The 22,791-nt window shown below is 37.8% G+C and overlaps 2 protein-coding genes across 8 annotated transcripts; one reads left to right on the top strand and one right to left on the bottom strand.

Moving 5' to 3' along the window:
* The first annotated feature begins 365 nt into the window (after positions 1–365).
* LOC107227076 (syntaxin-6) lies at positions 366–5,634 on the top strand. 3 transcript variants are annotated; one of them, XM_046730788.1, is made up of 7 exons: positions 366–648; positions 1,485–1,687; positions 2,166–2,260; positions 2,375–2,434; positions 2,562–2,794; positions 2,920–3,014; positions 3,385–5,634. In XM_046730788.1, exons 1-7 carry the CDS (start codon positions 614–616, stop codon positions 3,534–3,536), a joined length of 873 nt encoding a protein of 290 aa, XP_046586744.1. In that variant the 5' UTR covers positions 366–613; the 3' UTR covers positions 3,537–5,634. The 3 variants fall into 3 exon arrangements, with proteins under 3 accessions (XP_046586744.1, XP_015523604.2, XP_015523605.2); XM_015668119.2 differs by having other exon boundaries at positions 368–648; positions 5,244–5,634; XM_015668118.2 differs by having other exon boundaries at positions 2,920–3,523.
* On the bottom strand, positions 4,980–21,371 carry LOC107224116 (laminin subunit gamma-1). 5 transcript variants are annotated; one of them, XM_046730778.1, is made up of 26 exons: positions 20,987–21,371; positions 20,296–20,650; positions 17,101–17,362; positions 14,978–15,279; positions 14,214–14,419; positions 13,876–13,979; positions 12,669–12,857; positions 12,317–12,542; positions 11,925–12,181; positions 11,670–11,842; positions 11,467–11,599; positions 11,173–11,397; positions 10,859–11,047; positions 10,563–10,748; positions 10,269–10,471; positions 9,961–10,176; positions 9,617–9,890; positions 9,344–9,522; positions 9,128–9,258; positions 8,823–8,933; positions 8,508–8,706; positions 8,119–8,356; positions 7,854–8,029; positions 7,603–7,788; positions 7,360–7,477; positions 4,980–7,209 (listed from the first exon to the last, which is right to left on the bottom strand). In XM_046730778.1, the coding sequence occupies exons 2-26, from the start codon at positions 20,434–20,436 to the stop codon at positions 6,974–6,976; spliced, it is 4,860 nt and encodes a 1,619-aa protein (XP_046586734.1). In that variant the 5' UTR covers positions 20,437–20,650; positions 20,987–21,371; the 3' UTR covers positions 4,980–6,973. The 5 variants fall into 5 exon arrangements, with proteins under 5 accessions (XP_046586734.1, XP_046586735.1, XP_015519536.1 ...); XM_046730779.1 differs by having other exon boundaries at positions 20,296–20,591; positions 20,983–21,371; XM_015664050.2 differs by having other exon boundaries at positions 20,983–21,371.
* Between the last annotated feature and the right edge of the window lie 1,420 nt (positions 21,372–22,791).

Consider the following 22,791-nt stretch of genomic DNA (forward strand, 5'->3'; position numbering starts at 1 on the left):
TAAGCGGTGAAAAGCGCGCCTTTTAAAAGTAGAATGCTTGTACTTAATGCGGAGCAATAAGTGCCTTGGAATAAGTGAATGAGATGTAGTGAAATACAAGTAAAAATGAAGTAATTTCTACGGAAACATGTCAAAATAACTTTTATATCTGATGCATGAAAGTCTAAGCTGTCTATCCAATTGTCCGTTTAACGCATCGGGGAGTTTTTAGAGCTGGCAGCTGATTTCAGAACGCACCCTTAGCTACGTCGATTTGTAGAGCTTACAAACACGCGGTATATTTGAGAACTCGCGTTTCGGCCAATCGAAACTCGCGGCTTGTGGCTTGAGCTGGGTCGAGCATCGATCGTACACTGCCATCTAGAAGATCTTTGTAAGGGGTAAACGTCAAAATCGAATAAATAGTCGTCTGCAGTGGCAGACGTCATAATACACGACAGATGAGTAGAGTGGGGTGCGAGCAAGTGTCAATTTGATTATTGTTGTCGGTTTGATATAACAGTGCGGATTACAGTCTGTTATTTACTACCGATGATTGAGAAATTACGCTTAAAAATTTTTGCGGGTGCCACGGGGAGGCGAGAAGGGCCACCCTTTTAATTTCGGGGAAGGAATGACGCTGGAAGACCCCTTCTTTGTCGTCAAGGAGTAAGTTCACAAAATGGGGCTGACGTTATCAATATTTTCTTTGTTTTCTATACTTCTTTTATTCACACTTCAGCTCAAATACGCTGTTGCATCTGATATACTGTCAAATCACCTGGTTTACTTTTTTCTAAACAACAGGCAAAATTGTCATTCATCATTTACTATGTTTGTCAATACACGCGTTTCATGTGTGAGAATCTATTTAAATATCTCGGAATAAATTGCAGCACACGTTTTAAATTTTCGTAAACCGATATGTAAAATTACAAAAATTATTTTTGTCGTTTCTTCGTGTTCAAAATGTATCTTAGCATTATATTTCGCTAATGTTGTTAAAAAATAGCTGCGCTGCTTCTTGACAAAAAACGAATAATCATTATCAATTGTCTTCGTTAATATTGAATAAGGTCGTATAGTGTATACTCTGTGGATTTGCAACAATTTAGATTCGTATTATTCTTACTATTATCGTCATTTACAATCCCACAACTTATACCCTGCACTTAATTATTAAACATATTAATCGAAAATTCATATGTTCACAATATTTGAAACGAGAAATAGATCAAGAGTATCAACTGTGAAAAATTTTGTAAATATATTGAATAAATGTCAACAATGTTTCGTATTCGAATTCGAACCGAAACACAGTAAAATATTTTAATTGGTTTCCTTAATAGATACACGGGTTGTAACCGATGTAAATAAATAATTTCAAATGAAGCAAATTTATGGAAGAATCAGAAAGTTACATGGCTACGATCTGGTTGAACAATTTAAATAATTTTTATGTAGTTAAATTTTGTAAGGATGTAAAACAAAAAGTTGTCGTTTAGCGAGGTGTGCAAGGCTCTAAATAAAACACGAGCATTATACGGGCGTTGGACAGAGTTACAAGATGGGTCGAATGCAACAACAACTCCAACTGTAGTCGGAGGACTTCCGGTTTCGCGTGAAGAACTTGAGTGGACGACCACGGAATTGCGGAACGCTCTCAGGTCCATCGAGTGGGATTTAGAAGATTTAGAGGATACGATCTATATCCTTTTACTATTCTATGCTTTAACCTCGTGAAATTGTGTGTCAATAATAAAAAAAAAATAAGCAACAACTTTATGTATATTAATTTTCACGGTTTATTGTCGACGAAAATTCTTAAACGTCAGATGAAGCTTTATTAGATGTTTATTAGCGTTCACCGTCATGCCTGTAAAGTGCAATTCAGCACAAAAAAAAAAAAAACTTGTCTGTCATAATTTTTGCGTAATCGACAATAACGCGCCGAAAATTGTATTGATATTGAAAATCAAGTAAGTTGAACCATAAATTAATTATTGGAAATATTTTACAATATTTTTGCTCTTGTGATAACCTTACAGGGAAGTCGGGAATAGGCTAAGTTGAGAATAAACGTTTGTCTTTACTGGTACTATTTCCTTCACAATATTCTGCACGTTGACAACATGTTTATACCGTTCAAAGCTTAGCAAATATGTAAGCCTTAACTTCACACATACGTATCGTAGAAAAGAATCCAAACAAATTTAAAATCGATAATAAGGAATTAACCATCCGAAGAAACTTCATAGAACAGACTCGTGAGATGGTTAAGGTGAGGTTGTGCAGTTAAGGACTAACGTTTTTCTAAAATTTCCATTACCAACATTACATGACTCATCCTTCCATACTTCCAATGCACAATTGAGAGCCTCGTTCATTTTTTTAGATTATGAAAGAAAAAATGAATGTAAGCAGAGGACGAGACCGTGATCATACCGCGAGACAGGTCAGTATTCTTAACTGAAAACAAAGTATTGAATGCAAAAAGAAATTATTCGTTGATTTGTTAAGATTGTGCAATGAATGAATCCATAAAACTAGGAAGAAAAGTTGTTTATACCTGATTTTTACAGCCCCTGCTGGACAACAGTCCAGCTAGAGTTCCCGTCACTCATGGAACAACAAAGTACAGTAAGCTGGAAAATGAAATGGACAGTCCTAACCGGCAGTTCCTTGCGGACACGCTACAGCAGCAAAGCACAATGATGCATCAACAAGACGAGCAACTAGATATGATTGGAGAAAGTATTGGTACCCTGAAAACCGTCTCTCGTCAGATAAATACAGAGTTAGACGAACAAGCTGTGTAGGTCTGACACTGTATTTAAAAAAAAACAAATTCAATAAGAAGTTGATATTTGATGCTAGTATGACAGTTCACAAGTAGCAAAGTTTCCTTAATGAAATATTTAATTTTTTAAATACTTCCAGAATGCTAGATGACTTTGGAAATGAGCTGGAAGTAACAGACTCAAAATTGGATGCGACAATGAAGAAAATGGCAAAGGTCCTTCACATGAGCAATGGTAACTATAACAATTACATTCCTGCTCCCACCACCTCATCGTCTACAGCATCCGACCTTATTTCTAAGCCTTCCTCTTTATCCTCTTTATCTAGTACCTTAACAAACTGTTTCTTGTGTTCCGCGGAATAGGACATTGGTAATAGTGTTCTAGTCATGTAAACATAAGCTACCAATCCGTGTAATTCCTAATTCTCAAGTTGATGTTGGCTTGATTTAACAAAAAATTTCAATTTAAACGAAACATTTTTTAACAAAGTTTGAAAATCAAATTATATTGTAATAACAGCAGCTTATGTTTACACAATTAATATACATTAACCAGTTCGGTCTGTGCAGTATCACTTTGCACAATTTTAATTTTTGTTTAGTGCATCGCAAGGTCAGAGAGAAAAATACGTGCAATTTAGCAAAATCCGATAACCTAAATCAATTGAGGGCTGAATGGATTAATGACATGACACTAAGAGTTTACAGTTTACAGCAGATTAGCCTGATTAAATGGTATTTTCCTCGTCTATAAAATAACACGATTCTTGGGGGTGAATATATGATTGAATACATTGAAATGAATGCATGTATTCCATTTACATGGCATAGTCTTACTCAAACGAAACACTTTGGTGCACATGGGCTACCAATTTCGACAGTATCCGGAATTTCGTTCTTAGCCACCTTTCAAGAAAGTAACTCAGATTTATATCTCCTATCTCTTGATGTGGGAATGTATAACACTGGGTAAGTTATAAATTCAAATCTAGTTTCCATGGCGAGTACTGTCAAAATCAGTCACCATGCATCCAACAAAAAGTGTCCTGTTGCAGCAAAACTATTCCACATGTGTGTAAAAAAAAGTCCTTTACCTAATATGTGCTTTAGACAATAATGTACCATCTATTTGAACAAGAAATGGTAAAGAAAAATTATAATGTAACTTTTCAAGAGTTTCAGCTAGTCAAAACTATGACGGTAGGTATTTTAAATACTATCATCCCAAAAGTTGTGTCAATATAATTACCTATTAGACATGTGGTATGTACATAGTTACCACTGTTAAAGGTCAGAGAAATATTGAACGGGATGTACACATGAGTTTTCATTTAGTAAGAGTAAAATTATACGTAGAGGAATCAGCAAATGGCATCAAATTTGCATAATGAAATAATGTCATTCCTATACCTAGTCTAACAAGACCTGAAGTTACAAAAATTTGTATACATATAGCATAGTGTTACGTGAGGTATTAAAATCATGTTGTTGACAACTACTATGATTATAATACATATGTTATGAAACTGTTGTAGAACTGATCGAAGCGTTGATTCAGAATTTATAGAACCGTAGAATCTCAGCTGATCATTCTGTTGTTGCGACTTCGGAAAATGTACTTGTATACCTAGGTGAACAGATAAAACGTTGATAGTCTCTGGGAAGCGGATGTTAACTATTGTAAATGATGTTTTTGAAAGAAATTAGACATTCAATCCAAATATTCGTATTTGTTGAGAGATTTTAGAAAACTGTAATCAGTGGTCATTGTGACAAACTGAAAAGTAATTCATCTTAATCGAACACCAAATGATTACATACCACACTGAGTTGTATTGTACCCCAGACTACATATTCTAGTAAATTAAAACTTCCTTAAAAGTTGCAAAATATAAATTGAACACGTTTGCAGCTAATTTAAAGAAATGAAGACGATGCTGTTCTGAAATATAATCCTGACAAAATCAACATTGTTAACTAGGCTCATTTTCAAACGCATATCAGTTTTAGATTTTATCAGTTACCATTTTTGAATAGTTAGATTTCTGCCAAAAACAACTTCTATAATATGGAATTTAGAGATGCTTGCAAATAATGAATGTTCAAAGGAATGTAAGAAGAAAATCTACACGCTAACTCTAACCATTATGGTATATATATACTGTACTGCTTGGCAGTGGTTTAATTTTTTGATAAGTTTTGATTACACCTTTTAAGTTTAAAAACACATGAGTCCCCAAAATGTTGTTGAATATTTAAACAATTTGAAAGATTTGATATTACAAAAATAATAATAAACTTCAATGTTAAGGTCTTCTTCTGATTGTTGGTATTAAAGTTTAAACTAGGGTAAGACTTATTTGTGTTTCAAATTGTTACATATTGTCTCTCACAAAATCAACAAAATAAAAAATGTAATTTTATAAGTGGCGCATGTGATGTTACTTTCCGTTTGTTTTAGATCGGAGACAATGGGTAGCCATTGGCGTCTTGACTGCGATATTGGTACTACTAATTATTTTGTTTATAATTAAGTGAATAACTTATTTCATTTTACAGACTGTTCATCAATTATAGTGATTAATTTTCTTACTAGAATTTAAATGTAATCCAGTGTACACGTATACATATTACATACATATATGTATATGTGTATTATATATATATGTATATTAACTTTTGTTAAACAGCATATTTATTTACCAGAGTACCGTTTTACCGAAGATAAATAAAAAGATATTTACGTTGTTGTTAGAAACAAAGTGCCATATACCATACATATAATGTTAACTCGTCCTTTGTAAAATGGAAGAAAAATCAATATCTCGTAAAATAAAGGTAGTCACCTTGAATTTTGACAAAAAATATTTTTTCTTTTCTTCTTAGTTGTAAAAATTATCAATTCCTGTTAATTTTTTGACATCATAAAGCTGTTACTTATTTCAATTTCGCGTTTCAATTATTCTCATAAAAAACAAATCTCATACGAGGCCATACAAAAATTATGAATCATTGTAATTATTTTTTTAGTCTTATCAGAGTACAATGATTTTATAATTGTTTATTATTTTATATGCTACATTTTGTTCTAAACTATAAACTTCGTACAAATGTTTTTTGTTTTTTATTTATAATTTTATATAAGTAAAAAGTTTAAAGAGTAAAGTATTAAGTATTATGAATTGCCAAAAAACACCGGTAATCAAAGTTTCTAAAGTTGGCTGAAGTACCAGTCATTAATTTAGATTACCAGTTGTTCTTTCTTACTTTGTCGGTTCAAGGAGAGCTGAAACAGCCAACTTGACTGCACATCCATTGACAGATGATCCATACACAATGTTACAATGATTGATATAGATGTTCAACAATGACAAGGCTCATCATAACGCATTCGTCAAATGAGTTATAGTCTTCGTACGAGACTCTAAAGTTTCGGGACCTATTCTAAGATGAGTTTTGAAAACGTGTGTTCTGAGCTTTAGAAAATGAAATAAGGAAATCCTTTAAAGTTGCAGAGTATAGTTGGCAGAGGTATATTATTGAAAATTTTATAATGTTGAATAGGGTTCTATTATTTAAATCTTTGGTATAATAATCATGATTGCAGAGATTATCATTGTATAAAAAGTATCAACGTACTTAACTTCAGAAAATACAAAGTGAATGTTTTAACTTATCTGTTAAATAATAAAAGCTAGTAATTAATGTACAATTAAAATAGTTTTTTTTAATGTTTTCTTTTTTTTTTTGTTGTTATTGTTATTTTCTGATAAAACATTGTACAAACTGTGAAATTTTGTATAATAGAGAATTGAAATCTCGAAGTTAATGACAATAGACATAAAAAACGGTCAACTGACTGTTTTAACATTATTATTACATTGTTCTATTAGTAAATTAGCGTCATATTATTGAAAAACTCGAAGTTCATTTTTCGTCTATTAAAACATGTCGTTTTTATGTTGTTTTTCGCCTATTTTCTTTCAATTTTTCGTAATTTTTTTCTGAAAATCATATTTTTGCATTCTCAGTGTTCATTTGAAATGTTTTTTGAAGCATCATGCGATACTGGATTGTATAGATTTTGAGAATTTGACTTGTTAGTTCTGGTTTCATTCAAGTAAACGAAACGTAAAATTCATGATTTTTTTTTAAGTATTCTATGGCTATTTTATGAGACATGATGGAAGTCTAAGGTTCGAGACGGACTCGTTTAAAGCAATCCGTTGGAAGAGCTAATTTAATAGTTTCTATATTTTCAACTTCAAGTTTAAGCCTTGCTACTTCTTCATCATAATTTTTCACCCACTGAATTTGAAGATTTTTCGCCACTGTCAAGGCACGAATTCTTTCATCCAAATTATTAGCCTTTATTTCTTGCTCGGCTGCATTAAGTCGTTCTTCCAAACGATCCAAGTCCGCTTCGTCTAAAAGTATGCAATGTTATAGTAGATTTTTTAATAATTAAATGACTTTGTACATCATCAAAAAATACTACATGTATAAGTATAGTTTTCTCGAAATAAAATACTTTACGCTGTTCACTAGATTATTGTTTTCTTGCTTCCAAAACTCACTTATTTCTGGCAAAGCCTCTAGTTCCTTTATAATCTCAGCTACTTCTATCAGAGCTTTATCAACTTGTTGGGATGCAACACCAACATTGGTTTTTGATTGTCCGACCTTTTGTTTCGCCTGATTACAAAGAGTAAACATGCACATTATTTTTTTATATTAGTTTTCAAATTGAATTGAATTAATCGAAAAATTATCATTTGAAAGAAGCATATTATATATATTTTTCGACACTAAAATCTGACCTCGCTAGTAACGTTTGCGTCCCTGGCTGCCTGTTCTTCTTGTTCCTTGATACGACTCTCTGTGAATTTTAGCCTAGTTTGTAGGTGTTCTGATTCTTGACTCAAACTAATGGCTTTGGATTTTGTTCTATTCGCTTCCATCCTGATTCTGTTGGCATTTTCACTTGCTTTATTTGCATAGTTTTCCTGGAATACTTACAGTTAGTATCTTTTCATGATTAAAGTTCATTAGAAACATTGTTTTTATTTACCTGCGCTTCTTTAGCAATATTCCGTGCCTTGACTGCATTAACTTCAGCCCCATTCAAAGTTTGATCAGCTGATCTAGTTTTTTCAAAAGCATCATCAATCAGTTTTCTGATCTCGTCAATGTCACGCAAGGATTCTTGTGCTATCAGTTGTTCCCGTCGAACTTCTTCGTCAAATTCTATACAAAACGTGAATCGTAAGTTATGAACCATGTGATAACAACTTGAAAAAATAATTGATGTTCCAGCTATATTCAACCAAACTAACCGCTCAATTTCTTGTGCGTTTCTTGGGCTTCTTTAAGAGTGTGATCACCCCTTTTAACAGCTTCATCAACCTTTGCATTCGCATCGTCCGCTTCCAAGAATAGTTCGCCAATCGTGTCTTGTTGATCTCTCGCTCTTTCCAATAATTTTTCACTGTTCAAAATTTTCTCACTTATTTCTCGCAGTAAATCATCATTGTCTTCCAGTAATAGTTGAGCTCGCTCTTTTATCATTAATCCCTGTAACATAGACAAATGATAAAACTTATGAGATAGTATGACATTAACAATGTTTCACTCAAGTATATAGCAAAGCAAAGTTATAAGTAAAAAAACTTTATGGAATGTAGACAAAGGTGCAAAAATAATTTGAACTTAGGTAAAATCTCACCTCGTTACTAATGGCATCGGCTTGCCTTTGAAGTTCATCAATATCAATGGTTGGAATAATAAGATTTACAATTGATATCACCAATGCTTCTTTTAGAACTGCGGCAGATTTATTAGCTGTAATTTTTGTGAGATCCTTGACTTTATTAAATTTATCCTTGAGTAACTGGAGTTCATTATCCAATGCTCGAATCTCATCGCTGATGGAATAAAAAAAATTATGAATAGTAAAACCATATAAATTTCATGTCAATGAACATTCATTGCATTCAATAGATGTTGACCAATTAAGAAAATTTTCAAAGATTACACTGACCTTATGTTGGTGTTTTTGTACATAGCTTGTTTTGCTAGATTATAAGCTTGCAGTGTTCTGTTTTTTGCATTATTTGCAATGTCATAAACTTTCTTTGCTTCGTTTGTGTTACTGTAAGAATATTTCATTTAAGCCTTAGAAATAATTTTCATGTGATTCGAACAAGTTTTATTACAAGTCACATACGTCTATACAAGTTTCGTCGCATAGTTTTAGCTGTATTTAGAAGAAAAAATACTTGACCAAATGAGAGATGCTATTAAACCCATGGTTGTATAATACCGAATAGGTTGCTTGTAACTTACATATCTGCTAGTTCACGTGCCTTCTGCGCGATAGCGGTCATCTGATTATTTTGTTGGCCAACTTCCTCGGCTCGTTTTCTAGCATCCTCTAATGCAGTTCGACCTTCAGTTGCTAAATAACCTTCAGCTTCCTGCAGTCAAATGATTTATTTTGCATTGATGTATAAGTACGTTATGCATAAATGCTAGTTTAAAACTATAAAATAATAGACTTACAGACAGTTGTTCGTGAATTGTATCTAACACTGTTTCGGCCTCTTCAATACTCATTTGGCCGTTAGTAGCGGTCTCGTTGGCTCCGTCAGCAATAGATTCGACCTCTTGTGAATTGTAATCTATCTCGTTCAGAAGATTACGCAACTCGTCCAATTGTTCGACTAGAGATTTCTTGTTACCTAAAAGATATACAATTTCATTTGTGAGCAGTTAATCATTTTGAATAACAACATGAAAATGAACTCTACTGAAAGAAATCTAGATACCACTTACTTCCAGAATTTTGTTGAGCATTTTGTAACAACGTTCTGACACGATCTTGAACGTTCTTTAAATCTTTTTCAAAGTCCGTATCTTTTTTAAACGCAGTTTGAGAGCCTCCAATTTTTCTTAATGTATCTTCTAAATCATCTAAGCGCCTCCGATGCGCGTTTATGGCATCTTGAACCAAATTGTAGCAAGGAGGACAGTCTATACATCCACGCTGCCGGTCATGCTTGTTTTCTTTGCAGCGGTCACAACGTCGACCTTCCACATTTTGCAGACACTGAGAAATAGCACAAAGTTCGTGTAGACCAAACTCAATTGATTTGCATAGTACAGAATTAATAACTTACTGGACACTGCCCATCTGGACCACATTGCAATTCTTGTGAACCAATTTCATCGCAGTCACAGCGCTTGCACCCTTCATTACCAAATCCGTATTGGTAGGGCAAACAGGCGTCGCAACGTTGAGATGTTACTCCAGGTTTACATTGACACTGTCCTGTCAATGCGTCACAAGTCCGGTCATGCGATCCTTCGGGGTCGCAGTTACAAGCAGCGCAACCCTAAAATACGTGTTTAAACAATATATGTGAACTTGAGTGATGTATTACTCTTGAAATTGCATTTGAATTAGCTACAAATTCCAAGAAATTACCTCTCCGCTAGCGATATTATAATATCCGTCTTCACACTTGTCGCAGTTACGCCCAGTCACATGAGGCTTACACCTACAATAGCCTGTCAATTGGTCACAAGGAGCGATACTTCCGTCATCAAGTTCCTGCGTGCCTGGAGCATAACACTGGCACGCTACACAGCCATCCTCTTTACGATCGGATAAGGCATCGCCATAATATCCTAAAATGGTCAAGAAATATTCATGCAATTGCTTATTATTACGCAAATGAAAAAGTTTTTCACATCAATGAAAATGCGAATTATAGATTACCTGGAAGACACTCCTCGCAGTTAAAGCCAGCTGTGTTGTTTACACACTTCAAACATTCTCCTGTAAGTTGATTACAGTTTCGCACCGCATTCAAGTCGATGTTGTTATTACACTCACAAGGCCTGCATTTTTGGTTATTTTCAGGGTCACCGAAGTAGCCATCAGAGCAAACTTCGCATCGAGCACCTGTGGTCGGATGTGTTTAATCAGTATTCAAGTATATGTCAGCGTTATACAATATACTATTAAGTATACACATTACTGATTTTATGCTTCCAGTATCATAGAATACGAACCTGTACGTCCTAGAGGACATTCCGAACAAATTGGGTCGGCATTATTATCAAGTAAAATGCAATGCCCTTGATCTGGACAAGGGCATGGTTTACAATCATCAGGTGTCCCCTTTAATGGGTACCCATAATATCCACGTTGACAGTGCTGACAATTATCTCCCGAGGTGTGATGCTGGCATATACATTGGCCTGTGGATAATTAGCAGGCACAAGTTTAAAATATTGAATCAATTTCTGATTGTACTTGCAAATTATCGGTTTTTACCAATAACGATTTCTGCATAATGATCATACTTTTATTATGTAATACGCACCTGTTTCGGCTTCACAAATCTCGGCATGTCCATTACAGTTACACGGTACGCAAAGCGCGAATGGACCACCGTTTGAGGGTTCATGATGAAAACCTGGCGAGCAGGATTCACAAAATTGACCAATGTATCCGTGAGGACAGGTGCAGTGTTCTATCCAATCCGCCGGTTCGCCGGCTGCGCCACGATGTGCTGTTTCTAGCATTACATCATCCAAGAATCCTCTGCCTGAAGTGCATGTAAAAAATTATTAAAAAATACAAGCTTCAGAGAAGGAAATTAGTAGATCTTGATTACCTTTGTGAGTGTAAGTTCCCCTGATTTTGATCGCGGTCAAATTAGATAATATCGACATGAAATCTCGCGATGATAATTGCGGAAGCCAACCATAATCAGGATGCTCGTGTAGCCTAAATCTGTATTCCATAAACTGTGGAAAAATCGTGGATTAACGTCGCGTCAAACGATAGACAATGCCGTTTCAATAATTATATACGTACTACACCAGATGGTGAAGGGTTGTTCTGTCCGAATATTGGTTGCGCAATCGGCTGCCCATTCCTTCCTTCAAGAATTACGTCACTTACGGTTGGTGCCGCGCCTCTATCTCCTATCCTCAGTTTGAAAGTCATATCTTGATTGTAAGACGCACGTTGATCGCCAAGAAATCTGTCTACAAGGAACATGAGTGATCAAAATATTATGAACAATATACGACTCGATTGACATTCACATTTTATAAGGTTCACACTTACCAGGTGCAACGAAATACACATCTTCACGATCTTGGGCTGCCACACTGATAGATTGTGTCAGCGAGTCGTAATTGAGTGGTAAACGTCTGCCATTGACTTCCGCCGACCAGCGCTCGGTACCTCTAGCAAACATGCTCTCAATAACAACTTTAGAATATCCAGATTCAGATTCACAGACTGATGAATGCCCGTAACAGAAGCACGGGGTGCACCCGAATACATTTGAAACAGCAAGATTGAAGAAGCCAGGACGACACCTGCGAGTGAAGGTTGAGATGTTATTACGACTGTATGGATGTCGAGTAAAAATTGGATACAATATAATTTTGCAGTATCTTTAAAAAAAATATCAAATTTGTAATGTGATTAAAGCTGACTATCAAAATTCTTACTCGCGACAACGTTTTCCTTCAACGTTTTCCTTGCACTGGCAATCTCCGTTATATGGGTCACATGTTTCAACGTTACCCAACGAACCAGCAATATTACACTCACAAGAAGTACAACCAAGTGATCCAAAGTTATAAAAATTAGGAGCACAACGATCACATTTGTCTCCGGTAACACCAGGCTTGCACTGACACTTGCCTTCACTGTTACACTGCAAGCTTCTTGAACCTGTGAACATCGAATACCGCAGTGAAATATATTATATATTTTAATTGAAAATAACATATTTGTACTCTATTTTCACAATTTCAGCAGATTCCTATCTAATTATTACAGAAGCTACGATTCACTTACCAGTTTCATGACAATTGCAAGGAAAACAATAGCCGTCCTCAGCACGTTCGTAGAAATTTTCACGACATCTTTCACAATTAGCACCGTCGCGATTCAAACTACAGTCCAAACAGTGTCCTCCGTGTCCAGTAGCTTTATACAGTTCATTATCAAAGTAACATCGGTCGGAGTAGCCGTTACAGTTGCACGCTGATATTGAGAAAAGAAATGTATTTAATTAAGAATATTACGTAGGTATAACAAACTATGTAAAGTATAAAACTATCATCATCCAAATTGCGCATTAAAAATCAACGAAACTTATAAAACGAAATATGCATATCCTACAAGGAGGGGCTGCATAAGGAAATCCCTTATAGAGGAAATATATGTATAGGTATAAGTATGCAAGATACATCGCGGCGGCTTCTCGCAAAGAAGTCTTCGCAGTCACCGTAAAAGGGAAGGCAGGTCATTGTTTTCGAAAACCGCGTGACTTCTATTTTATCAGCAATTGCTTTTCATGTCACTATATCGGAGATGCCCATAATTATTCTCGACTTTCTTACGTTTCTTCTTAACAATTAGCTAACTCGCGATTTCAAATACTTCGGGACAGCAAAAATTGATACGTGATTCCAAAGTAATCATTTTTTTTTATATACATCATGTTGAGAATTTAAGAGTGATCAATTCATTTTAGATTTCTGCTGTTTGTGGGAATATCAGTTGCATAGATATTCTACGAATGATGGCGTAATGTATTTCAATCACTCCAGGGGATCGTTTGTTTATTTATTTTTTTATTTTTTTCTCTTTAAATAAATTCAAAGAACTCCGCAACGGCTATCGCACGATTCACGTTCTGCATTACTTATCGTTGTAGCGAGAACGAAGAGCGTGCGAAGCTTGGCGATGATGGTATTCTTTCGTTTCGCGACTTGGTTGACTTGGTTGACTTGTCCATATAAGGTGAGGCCGCACAATGGGGTTCTAAGCCGACCGAGCAAGACGGTGGGCAGGCAGTTTGTACGTGGGGAAAAAACATTCAACAGATCCACGAAGCGGCAGAATGCTCGCGGATATCGCGATCGCGAAGATATGATTATGCATCTGGCCGAAGCTGCATAACCGATTCGAATAATAAATTTTATCGAATTCTAATTTAGCGATGAAATAATGCGTTCCAATATCAATTGAGAAAAAAAAATCGTGACGATGATTATACCTTTGCATTCATAGGCGTTAAACGACGTGGCTCGAGCCCAGGGTGCGTCATTGTAAAATGGCAAACACTCGTTGCAATCGGCTCCAGCGGTGTTGTGTTCACAGCTGGAAAAATTGTTGATATATTATGAATTTCAATTGTTCAAAAACATATCGTTGAATAACCTGTTGTTGTAATTGATACGTAAATTCAGAGGTAAATAATAATAAGCATTTTAGAATCGAAGAAAAAATGCGGAGATTACTTCGATAAAATCCGAAACGTGTCAAGATTTGATTTTTCGTCTAGACGATATGTTCCGCAATTAAATTTCGCGGCTTCCCGAGTCAAATGCTCACCGACAAACGCGACGAGTTGATCCATCGATACCCGTACTCTGAACACATTCGCCTGCGTGTCCGTTGCAGGTGCAACGTGCACCAACGGCTACTTCAGCGATGGCGTAGTAGTACGATTTCAACACTTGATCATCCCCGAATACCTCGTCACCGAATGTGTTCAGCCGATCCAAAGTGATCCTCAAGTCGCTGGCTTGGACCCATTCCTATAATATACAGAAAACAAGTTTGCGCGAGTAATGGAAGATCTTTAAGCCTTTAATTCACGCTGGGAAACTCAGCTTCCGACCGTTTTTAAAGCTTTTCATTTATTAAACTACTTTTTTTGATAACAACTGCCGAGTTTCTGGTTCCACATGATTCCTAAAATACGTCTAAGTCTAGAAAACGGTATAAAATAAATTTATTTACTTATCGTAAAAATAGCTCATGTAAACGAATGCTCCTAATTCATATTTTTCCACAAAAAAAAGCATTTTCCGCTAATCTACTATGAAAATCCGAATGCCAATTTTTACACAAATTTAACAGACACCAAAAAAATTGACATGATTTTTTCAAACTTTTTTTTCTTATTCTTTTTGTTTGTCCGCCATATCGAATCCGCTATTTTGCATTTTCGAATTTCGAATTCAGATTCGTAATCAGCGGTCCCAAAAGCCCATGTTTGCAAAATTTCAAGCGAATCGCATCTGAGGAAAAATGTATAAACGAAAGGATTTAAAGACTTCGGCGAAAAAATCTCGACAGTCAAAATTAATTACCTGCAGTTCCGGGTTGGTCTCAAACCAGTAAGCAGAGGGTCGTCCTTCGAGGGTGGAAAAGGCTACGTTCCCGCCGGTTAGGGGAGATATGTCCGAGTACTCAGAGCTGCACAACACTCTGGTATCGTCGCCGCGAACGGTTTCCTTGGAGTCGGGAAGTCCGTAGGTGTCCCTGCAGGTAGCCGAATAAAACTGGTACGGCTGCCAGGGGGAATTCTCGTTCTTCCTCTTGTATATACCCAAGCTTTCGGGTCGCGGTGATATGAAAAGTATCCGGACGTAGGTAATGTCGTAAGTCTTATCTGAAATTTGTTATTACGAAAATTCTTACTTCTCGCTTGAGAATTCAGATTACTGGCCATCTGTAATTTTTTCGTTTGAAAACGAGGGAAGAATGATTATTGTGGTAAATGTTCGAGTTTCGGTTTTTCATTGTGATTGAATTTTTCTGAGAAAAACAGTCCCGTTACCGCATTCTACAAATTCCAGATCCATCTGCGCAATTGCACTTCTCTGATCACATTTCGCCGATTCATTAACAATGAATAATTATTGGCTACTTGGGGCGAATCGTAGAAGAATAATAACGGTTTGGGCGTTCAGTTTCCGTGAGAATGAGGAAGATTGTACCTATAATATTTTAATGCTGCAGCAGCTGTCCTTTTAAAAATTCGTGGAAAGACCGCTTGGTAGGTGGTCTTCGTCACGTTGGTTCAGACGAACGTTGAAAGCCTTAGAAAGTCGGCTGTTGTTTTATGAATGAACATGTGGGGCCCAGAAGGTCTCGATGGTTTATTCTGTCGGGACCGCATGATCGTTAACTCGCAAAAATTTCTCCCTCGCACAGCCATATACATATACTGTTTCTTATTACGAATGTTTGTATGACCCTATGTTGAAATAAGAGAATACTATAGTAATACGAAGCTACAATATGAAGTGTAATTTTTATTCATAGTTGTTTTTCAACATGAGCAAATGAAGATCAATGAATATCAAAGTAACGAATTTCTTCTTTTCCTGAATTAGTAGTATGTATATTATAGTACGAGCAATCTGTTATAAAATGCCCACAAAACCTTATCTAAAGAGGTCAATATTTCACCCCGCCCATTCCATTTTCCTCTTCTCTGATACTCTCGCATTTGACTCTCCCGTCTCTTATATCAGCTTATATCTTCGCTCCTCTGTCGTTATAATAGTCGTAACGAATGAATGAATCTTTTATAGTACAGTCCTGCTGCAGCTAGACGCCATACTACGTGTATATAGGTATATCATACATCATACCCGACCGTACGATATTACACACAGCTGTACGTCTGAGAACTGATATGACTATGAGTACTTATCTGTATAGAAAAAAAAACAAACAAGAAAAATAATCATGAATCTGCCCGGATGTATGGTAGGTATATGAAACTCAGTAATACGTCAACTATATTTGCAAAAAAATTAAATCTCATCTCCTCGACGTTGAGTTTTGAAGACTTCGTTTGTTAGGTATTCGCAAAAAGAATATAGAATAAAACGGTTTTGTTAATGGATATAAATTGACGAAAAAAACAAGTTACAAATCGCTAACTTTTCCGCGAAAGTACGATATAATGCAATGAAAACGAAATAATATAAAAATCGTTTTGTGCAGGCATCAAGCTGCGTTACCGGAAAATACGTCACGCACGTGTTTTACATGCACTGCGCCAAGGTGGGCGAGCTACCTGTACATGCATTTGATGGGTGTAATAAGCCCGTGCGTGTTTACAATGTTGAAGGCTTGTAACCAGTGACAGGCGATATAAATAACGTCGAAATCACGGCTAAGATAGTTCAGTGGCATCGCCGTGCAGAAAAATGTAGCAGAGCGCCTCTGCCTAAAGTTAGAGTCTATATTTCACTGCCCGATATATACGTTTCAACCATCAAAATTAAGCGCATGATGAACGACCACGAACTCGGCTTTACGCTTTACCGCGTTACACTCGTATAATCATTACTAGAAAAATTTAAATATGTGATATTGAAATGCGAATGACGTGCAATGTGTGTTTTGATTTTGTTGTTTCACAGTTCGCCAAAAAAGTTGGTGGGATTTATTTTTAATTGAAGAATTTCAAACGTACCTAGGTGAAGGGTCAGATTGACCTGGTTGGGATACTGAACCGCCTCGTACATTGTTTCCGATTGCCACCACGTAGCGTTGTCGTTATTCCCAAGATCCGTTAGGTAGGATGCAGGGTGATCACCCGCATGGCAAAAATCGCAGGATTTTTGCTGGACTCCAGTTTGCTTGCAGTATTCGGTAGGGATACCGTTTTCACCGCAGGTGTTCGTTGCCTCCATGGGAACGCTGAATGCCGCGTTCAAAAACGAGGGAATGCATCTCTGAAACAATATGATTCGATTCGTCATTTTCAAGTCTATCTCATGCCTTGTAGGTACAATATAAATAGAGAAATTGGTGGGTATAGATCATTCGTCATTGCGTAAATACACCGAGGTTCTTAATCGTATTTCCTTCTACTTCGTCAACAGCAAGCCTCGTAAAAGCGTGGCGAAGATCATCGAGGCCTCTGAAAACGTGGCACAAGTCGTAGAGATGTTATGTTTTTTCGAACCACGGATTCGGCTGACGATAATATGCTGACCCGGTACCGATAATACAGAGATTTACATTCAACGGTGATTTCCCGGAATAATTATTTACATCGAATCGCGGCGGTCCGAGTTCCGTCTGGTCCGGTCTATTCGTCAATGAAAACCGATATCCGTTCCGCGTTTATCTAACGACTTTTATCAACATTAGCAACTACGACGGTCTATCGATCACTCCTTCTCACATTATACAGTACATATAACACAGTTCTATGTTTAGCGAATAACTCTTTAACGGAATTGCAGAGCTCTGTTTTTGTTGCTTACAAAAACTCAATATAATTTCCGTTCCGCAACTTCAACGTCGCTACTGTTGTATGCATATTTTACAGCGATCGATCTGTTCTCATTTCTTTGCGTCTAATTATTACTTTTCGCCTCGCGTACTATCATTGCAGGTTATACTATTAGTATGATAGGTATACGAACTTTTTGCAAAAAAAAAACTGTATAATATACGATATTACAATAATTTTCTCCGTCTCGTTCTCTCGTTCTCGTTCCTTCTGCTTCTTCTTCTATCAGTCGGCGCACATAATGGAGCGGTAAGTTATTAGCCTGTAAAGATTGAGACTTTCTAGCCGCGACGGACGGAGAGCTATGAGTACCTAGACGAAAAAACGAGAGGTCTCCTTATCCCTCCTTGCAAGCAGGTTCATACATGCACGCTGCACTCGAAACGCTTGCCGATATCGCGGTCGCACTTGTGAACTTAGAACATACAAGATTACACCACATGAAGTACCTATTCCGAGAAAAAGGTTTACATTATTTCAGGTAAAAATATATTTCACCCGATATTGAAATATAACTCGTTTTAAGTATATCATATACCTATGTTTTGTTGCTTTACAAAAATTCTGAGTCAATTCGACAGAATTTTACCTTCCCGTTTGCTGCTCAACTCAACGGTTTGTAAATCCTATTCTTACACGGTTTTATTACTAGAGAGCATTACGCGTTACATGGCGAATTTCTATGCTTAAGCGGATTGCGGCGGTGAAGAACGATTCGAACAATAAAGCCGGTGAATAAGCTGCGGAGAATGCGACAAGGGGACAAGCCCTGCAAAATTTGTCGACCGACGGAGGTCGGACAGTCAGTCTGTAGAAGTACTGGAACAACCGAGGGAAACTATGAGGAATAATCCTTACGCATTTTCTGGAATATTCGGACCTTGTCTCCGCTCACGATCACCCTTAGACAGGCAAATATTTACCGATGGAGGATTCACCCTCGGTCTATGGTGCTAACGAGCATTCTATCGCGTCTACTTCAAACCGATAAATCCGACGAGGTTGAAGTTCGTAACGTTATAGTAACGAAACGTTGAGAAAAAAATCAGTGTTTTCTTATTTTTACAACGATTTTGACGTAACTAGGATTGCAAAATATAAGTATGTTTCGTGTTATTACGGTTTACTGAATTTTAAATAGTTCCAAAATTGCGAAATAACGGTTTTCCTTCAGCACGAATTGTACGATAACGTTACTAACTTCAACGTGATTAAATCCGCATCGGCTAAAGTCTTTCAATAATTCAACCAACTGTGGTGCCTATATTCACGAAAGAACCGCATGAACTCGGTCTTTGTTGAGAATCGTGGTTGCAGAAACGAAAATTTTTTTGAAAATCGAGGTCGTGAAAACATCGGGGCAAGTTCGAACTTGCATAACATTATTTCGATGTTCTTCTACGGAGTTTTGACAAACGATTTTCGGAATATCTCAAATTTTGGTTACGGAATTTGTACAATTTCGTGTCCAAAAATGGAACAGCTGAGAAGTATCATACATTTACATTGTACGCGTAACTACATCATTCTTTATTATAAATACGTACTCGAACAAGGAGAGCGGCGGTGCTAGTATCGCGTATTTATCTGTGGTGTGTATTTATCTCGGCGGAGAGTTCAAGCAACTTCGAACTCGTTGATAACCCTCCTGTACCCTAGGCGTCCCTAACAAAACCCAAAATTAAGTCATCTAAAAATAGATCGTCATTTCTTCTCCCGTTTGCTCGCAACACACGCGGCATGTGCAGGCCATGCAAAGACGTGGAGTTACGACGTTCCAGCCTTCTTCTTCTTCCAGTTCCAGCGGCGTCGTGTGAACTACTTAACAGCTTTACGGGCGAGTTCTTCTCGTCATTATCAACCATCTTCAACATATCCTCTCCTTCCTTCGCTGCTACTACGCTATATCGGCTTTCTACCCTGTATAGCCTACAAACGATAATAGTATATTGTGTAACAAGGAGGCAAACTCGGTCTTTTCGAGTCGAGCGTAAGTTTGCGATACGAGTCGTGGATGAAGTAGAAGTGGAATATTGCAAATAAGCGAGGCGAAAAGACGTTGTCTCCTTGTTCCACACGATTCTTTATGCAACAAAAGTGTGTTATGCGTTTTTTCGCAAAGCGTGAAATTGAGGTTAGGTTCCCGTAATGTCAGATTTGTTCGCCACAGCGCGCGCGCAGTGTAGAAAAGGCCACTTTTATCTCCTCGGTCTTAAAAGTGGTGTTTTCTGTACTCCGCGCATGCGCATTCGCAGACTCACTCGACCGTCATGGAAACGGGTACTTTGTGTAAGGAAACACGCAAGGAAAACGCGTAAAACATGCTCGCGTTACATAAACAAAATTTACAGCATCGATCAAACTCACCTGCGCTCTTCCGGTAGTTTCGTTGTAGCACTTGTCATCTCTACGCGTTATCGGTATCTGGTCAAATTCCGCGAGCACTGTAACCACGGAAGAGCTCACGGCGGCAATGAGGAGCAGCGAATTCCACATCGTCCCAGACATATTGTCAGTAGTTTTGTCACGGTACCGATATCGTCCGTACCAGTTTTATACTTAAACCTGTTTATTATCTTCGAAGAACGCGCTGCGCCGATTTTTCCGCTCACTCATCTATGCGCGCGATTTTATTCTTTGCGTACAATAGCAGCTGAGAAACACTAAAGTCCACCACTCGTTATTCTAGTGGCAGTGCCAGTTCCTTCATCAATCCTCGGCACTGTAATCAATTTTCACTAGTCAACTACAACGCGGCGTGAAATATAACCCTGCTAATGATATCATTTCAACGACATTACAAACAATTACACGCTTATTTGCCGATATCGTTTACCGGTAGTTATACAATTATACATACAGATTTCCAACATCAAACCACGGGCATTGGCAACTTTCGTTGTAATCATCAATGTTTCACGGATCGGTAAAAGAGTCCAGAATCATTGATAGATAGCGAAATAAATAAAAGTTGCTAATGCCCTGCATCAATATGAAGATAGTAAGTATCCTTTACGAACGTACGTACGTATAGGTACATACATACATACGTACATACGTGCATACACCGTGTAAACAATAGACGATCGGCACGTGGTGTCGGAGGATTGACGCGGGAACGTGGGAGCCGAGAACTGGGAAGAGAGGATAATCGGCCAACAATAAATTACAAGGCACCGGCGAGGCGGTCAAGACGTCCTTAAACGCACGCAGAGACGACGACAACCGACACTGAACACCCTCCGCCTGGCGGACTCCAACTGCGGACTAAACTCAGCTCCGTCCTCCGACTCTCTCGGCTTGGGAGCAGGCGGCGGCACTCGGCGAGCCTTATATTTCCCATTGTCAGCTTCGCTTCGCCTCCTTTGCCCTCGGCTTCGCCGGCACTTCGCCAGGCTGCGCCAGGCTTCGCTCAGCTCTCGAGAGCGCCGATGTGTGGTGGTGTTGGTGGTGGTGGATCCGTCGATGCGACCATGCACACCAAGTCGTGAACGGGCTCCCCGAGAATTCTTCTCGTTCTCGCTGGAACCTCTCCCTTTGCTGCACGCCCCCCTCCTCGTCCGCGGTCCTTCGCTCCTCGAGAGTCAGACTCGCCAAGCCTCCGGCAATAACCCGTCGACCCGTTCCTTCGCGTCGTGTTGCTGGGAATGAATGCCGAATGCAACCGTTTCGCTTCGAGGGACACCGACACGCGTCGTGTTTGTATTAAGCTTGACGCTCGCCCGGCGCCCTACGCCCACGGGATAGGTATAAAGGGTATAAAGTACGCGTTATTTGCGAGGTTCGCCAGGTTTCACGCATCTCTGCACCTCGCGACGCGCGCCCTTCTCGGTCTAACCCCCTTGGTGAAAATCATTTCTATGATTTTCTACCAATTTTTAGGGAAATTGGAACACTTCGTACAATTTTGTACAAAAAATTTGTCGATATGTATAGTATTGTTGTAAAAACTCTTGTAGATTTTCGGTAAAAAATCTACAAGATAATACAATTTGTAACGAAAATTAACAATTCTTTACAACTAACTATGTATATTTACAATTTTTACGAAATGTTCCAATTTCTGTAAAAATTCATAAAAAATCGTAGAAATGATTTTCACCAAGGCCCACTGATATGTATCAGTGATCTACACTTTCGAGGCCCTTGTTCTTTGACTTAAGCACGCGATGTTAAGAATATTCTCCTCCCGATTATCGGCAGCTAGTGGACTTCCTCGTCTCTTAATTAATCGTCAAACACTTAGAGAAAATGAAACGGTTGCGTGCGTTACGTCGTTATTACATACCATTTACGAGGTGCTAAAGTGTACTGTTTTCTAGCGTGAAACAATAATCAATCACGATACTTTTATACGCATCGAATATTCTCAGCATTGTATCTTATTGTTAATTACGGTACTAAGTTACGTTAGTAACGTTAACGTAACGAAACACCAGGGAATAAATCATTACTGTGCAATTTTAAAATGGTTTTGAAGAAGTTGGATTTTTTTAAATAACAGCATGTTCTGTCTACCATGGTTTACTACATTTCGTACATTGCCAAAGATGCGAAGTAACGATTTTTCCTAAACATGCATCGTTACAGTAACGTTACTGACTCAATCCTCGTTCAATGAGACGACGGTGAGGTGGAGGTCGGATGTGCCATGGGGCAAATGATATAGATATCTCTTTACCCGGAAACGACAAGCGATACTGTGCGCCTCCCACGCTTCGAGACCATAATGGTACAAGAGCGGGTATCTCGGTGTTTGTACATACACATAATGTAATATTCTCGATTTAGTTATGCGGTATATGTGTACTGCAATCATGCGTCAGTCGCTTTGCGGGATCTAATATTGGGCGATCGATCGTT

The sequence above is a fragment of the Neodiprion lecontei genome, chromosome 2 (genome assembly GCF_021901455.1).
Source record: "Neodiprion lecontei isolate iyNeoLeco1 chromosome 2, iyNeoLeco1.1, whole genome shotgun sequence".
In the NCBI taxonomy this organism is placed as follows: domain Eukaryota; kingdom Metazoa; phylum Arthropoda; class Insecta; order Hymenoptera; family Diprionidae; genus Neodiprion; species Neodiprion lecontei.

Excerpts from the sequence above, each read along its gene's own strand:
- LOC107224116 (XM_046730778.1), bottom strand. The coding sequence starts at position 20,436 with ATGTCTGGGACGATGTGGAATTCGCTGCTCCTCATTGCCGCCGTGAGC. Across the intron at positions 11,600-11,669 it reads ACCCTTCACCATCTGGTGTA|TTTATGGAATACAGATTTAG; the intron begins GTACGTATATAA and ends ATTTTTCCACAG. Across the intron at positions 9,259-9,343 it reads CAATTCACGAACAACTGTCT|GAAGCTGAAGGTTATTTAGC; the intron begins GTAAGTCTATTA and ends ATTTGACTGCAG.
- LOC107227076 (XM_046730788.1), top strand. The coding sequence starts at position 614 with ATGACGCTGGAAGACCCCTTCTTTGTCGTCAAGGA. Across the intron at positions 649-1,484 it reads CCCTTCTTTGTCGTCAAGGA|CGAGGTGTGCAAGGCTCTAA; the intron begins GTAAGTTCACAA and ends GTTGTCGTTTAG. Across the intron at positions 2,795-2,919 it reads GAGTTAGACGAACAAGCTGT|AATGCTAGATGACTTTGGAA; the intron begins GTAGGTCTGACA and ends AAATACTTCCAG.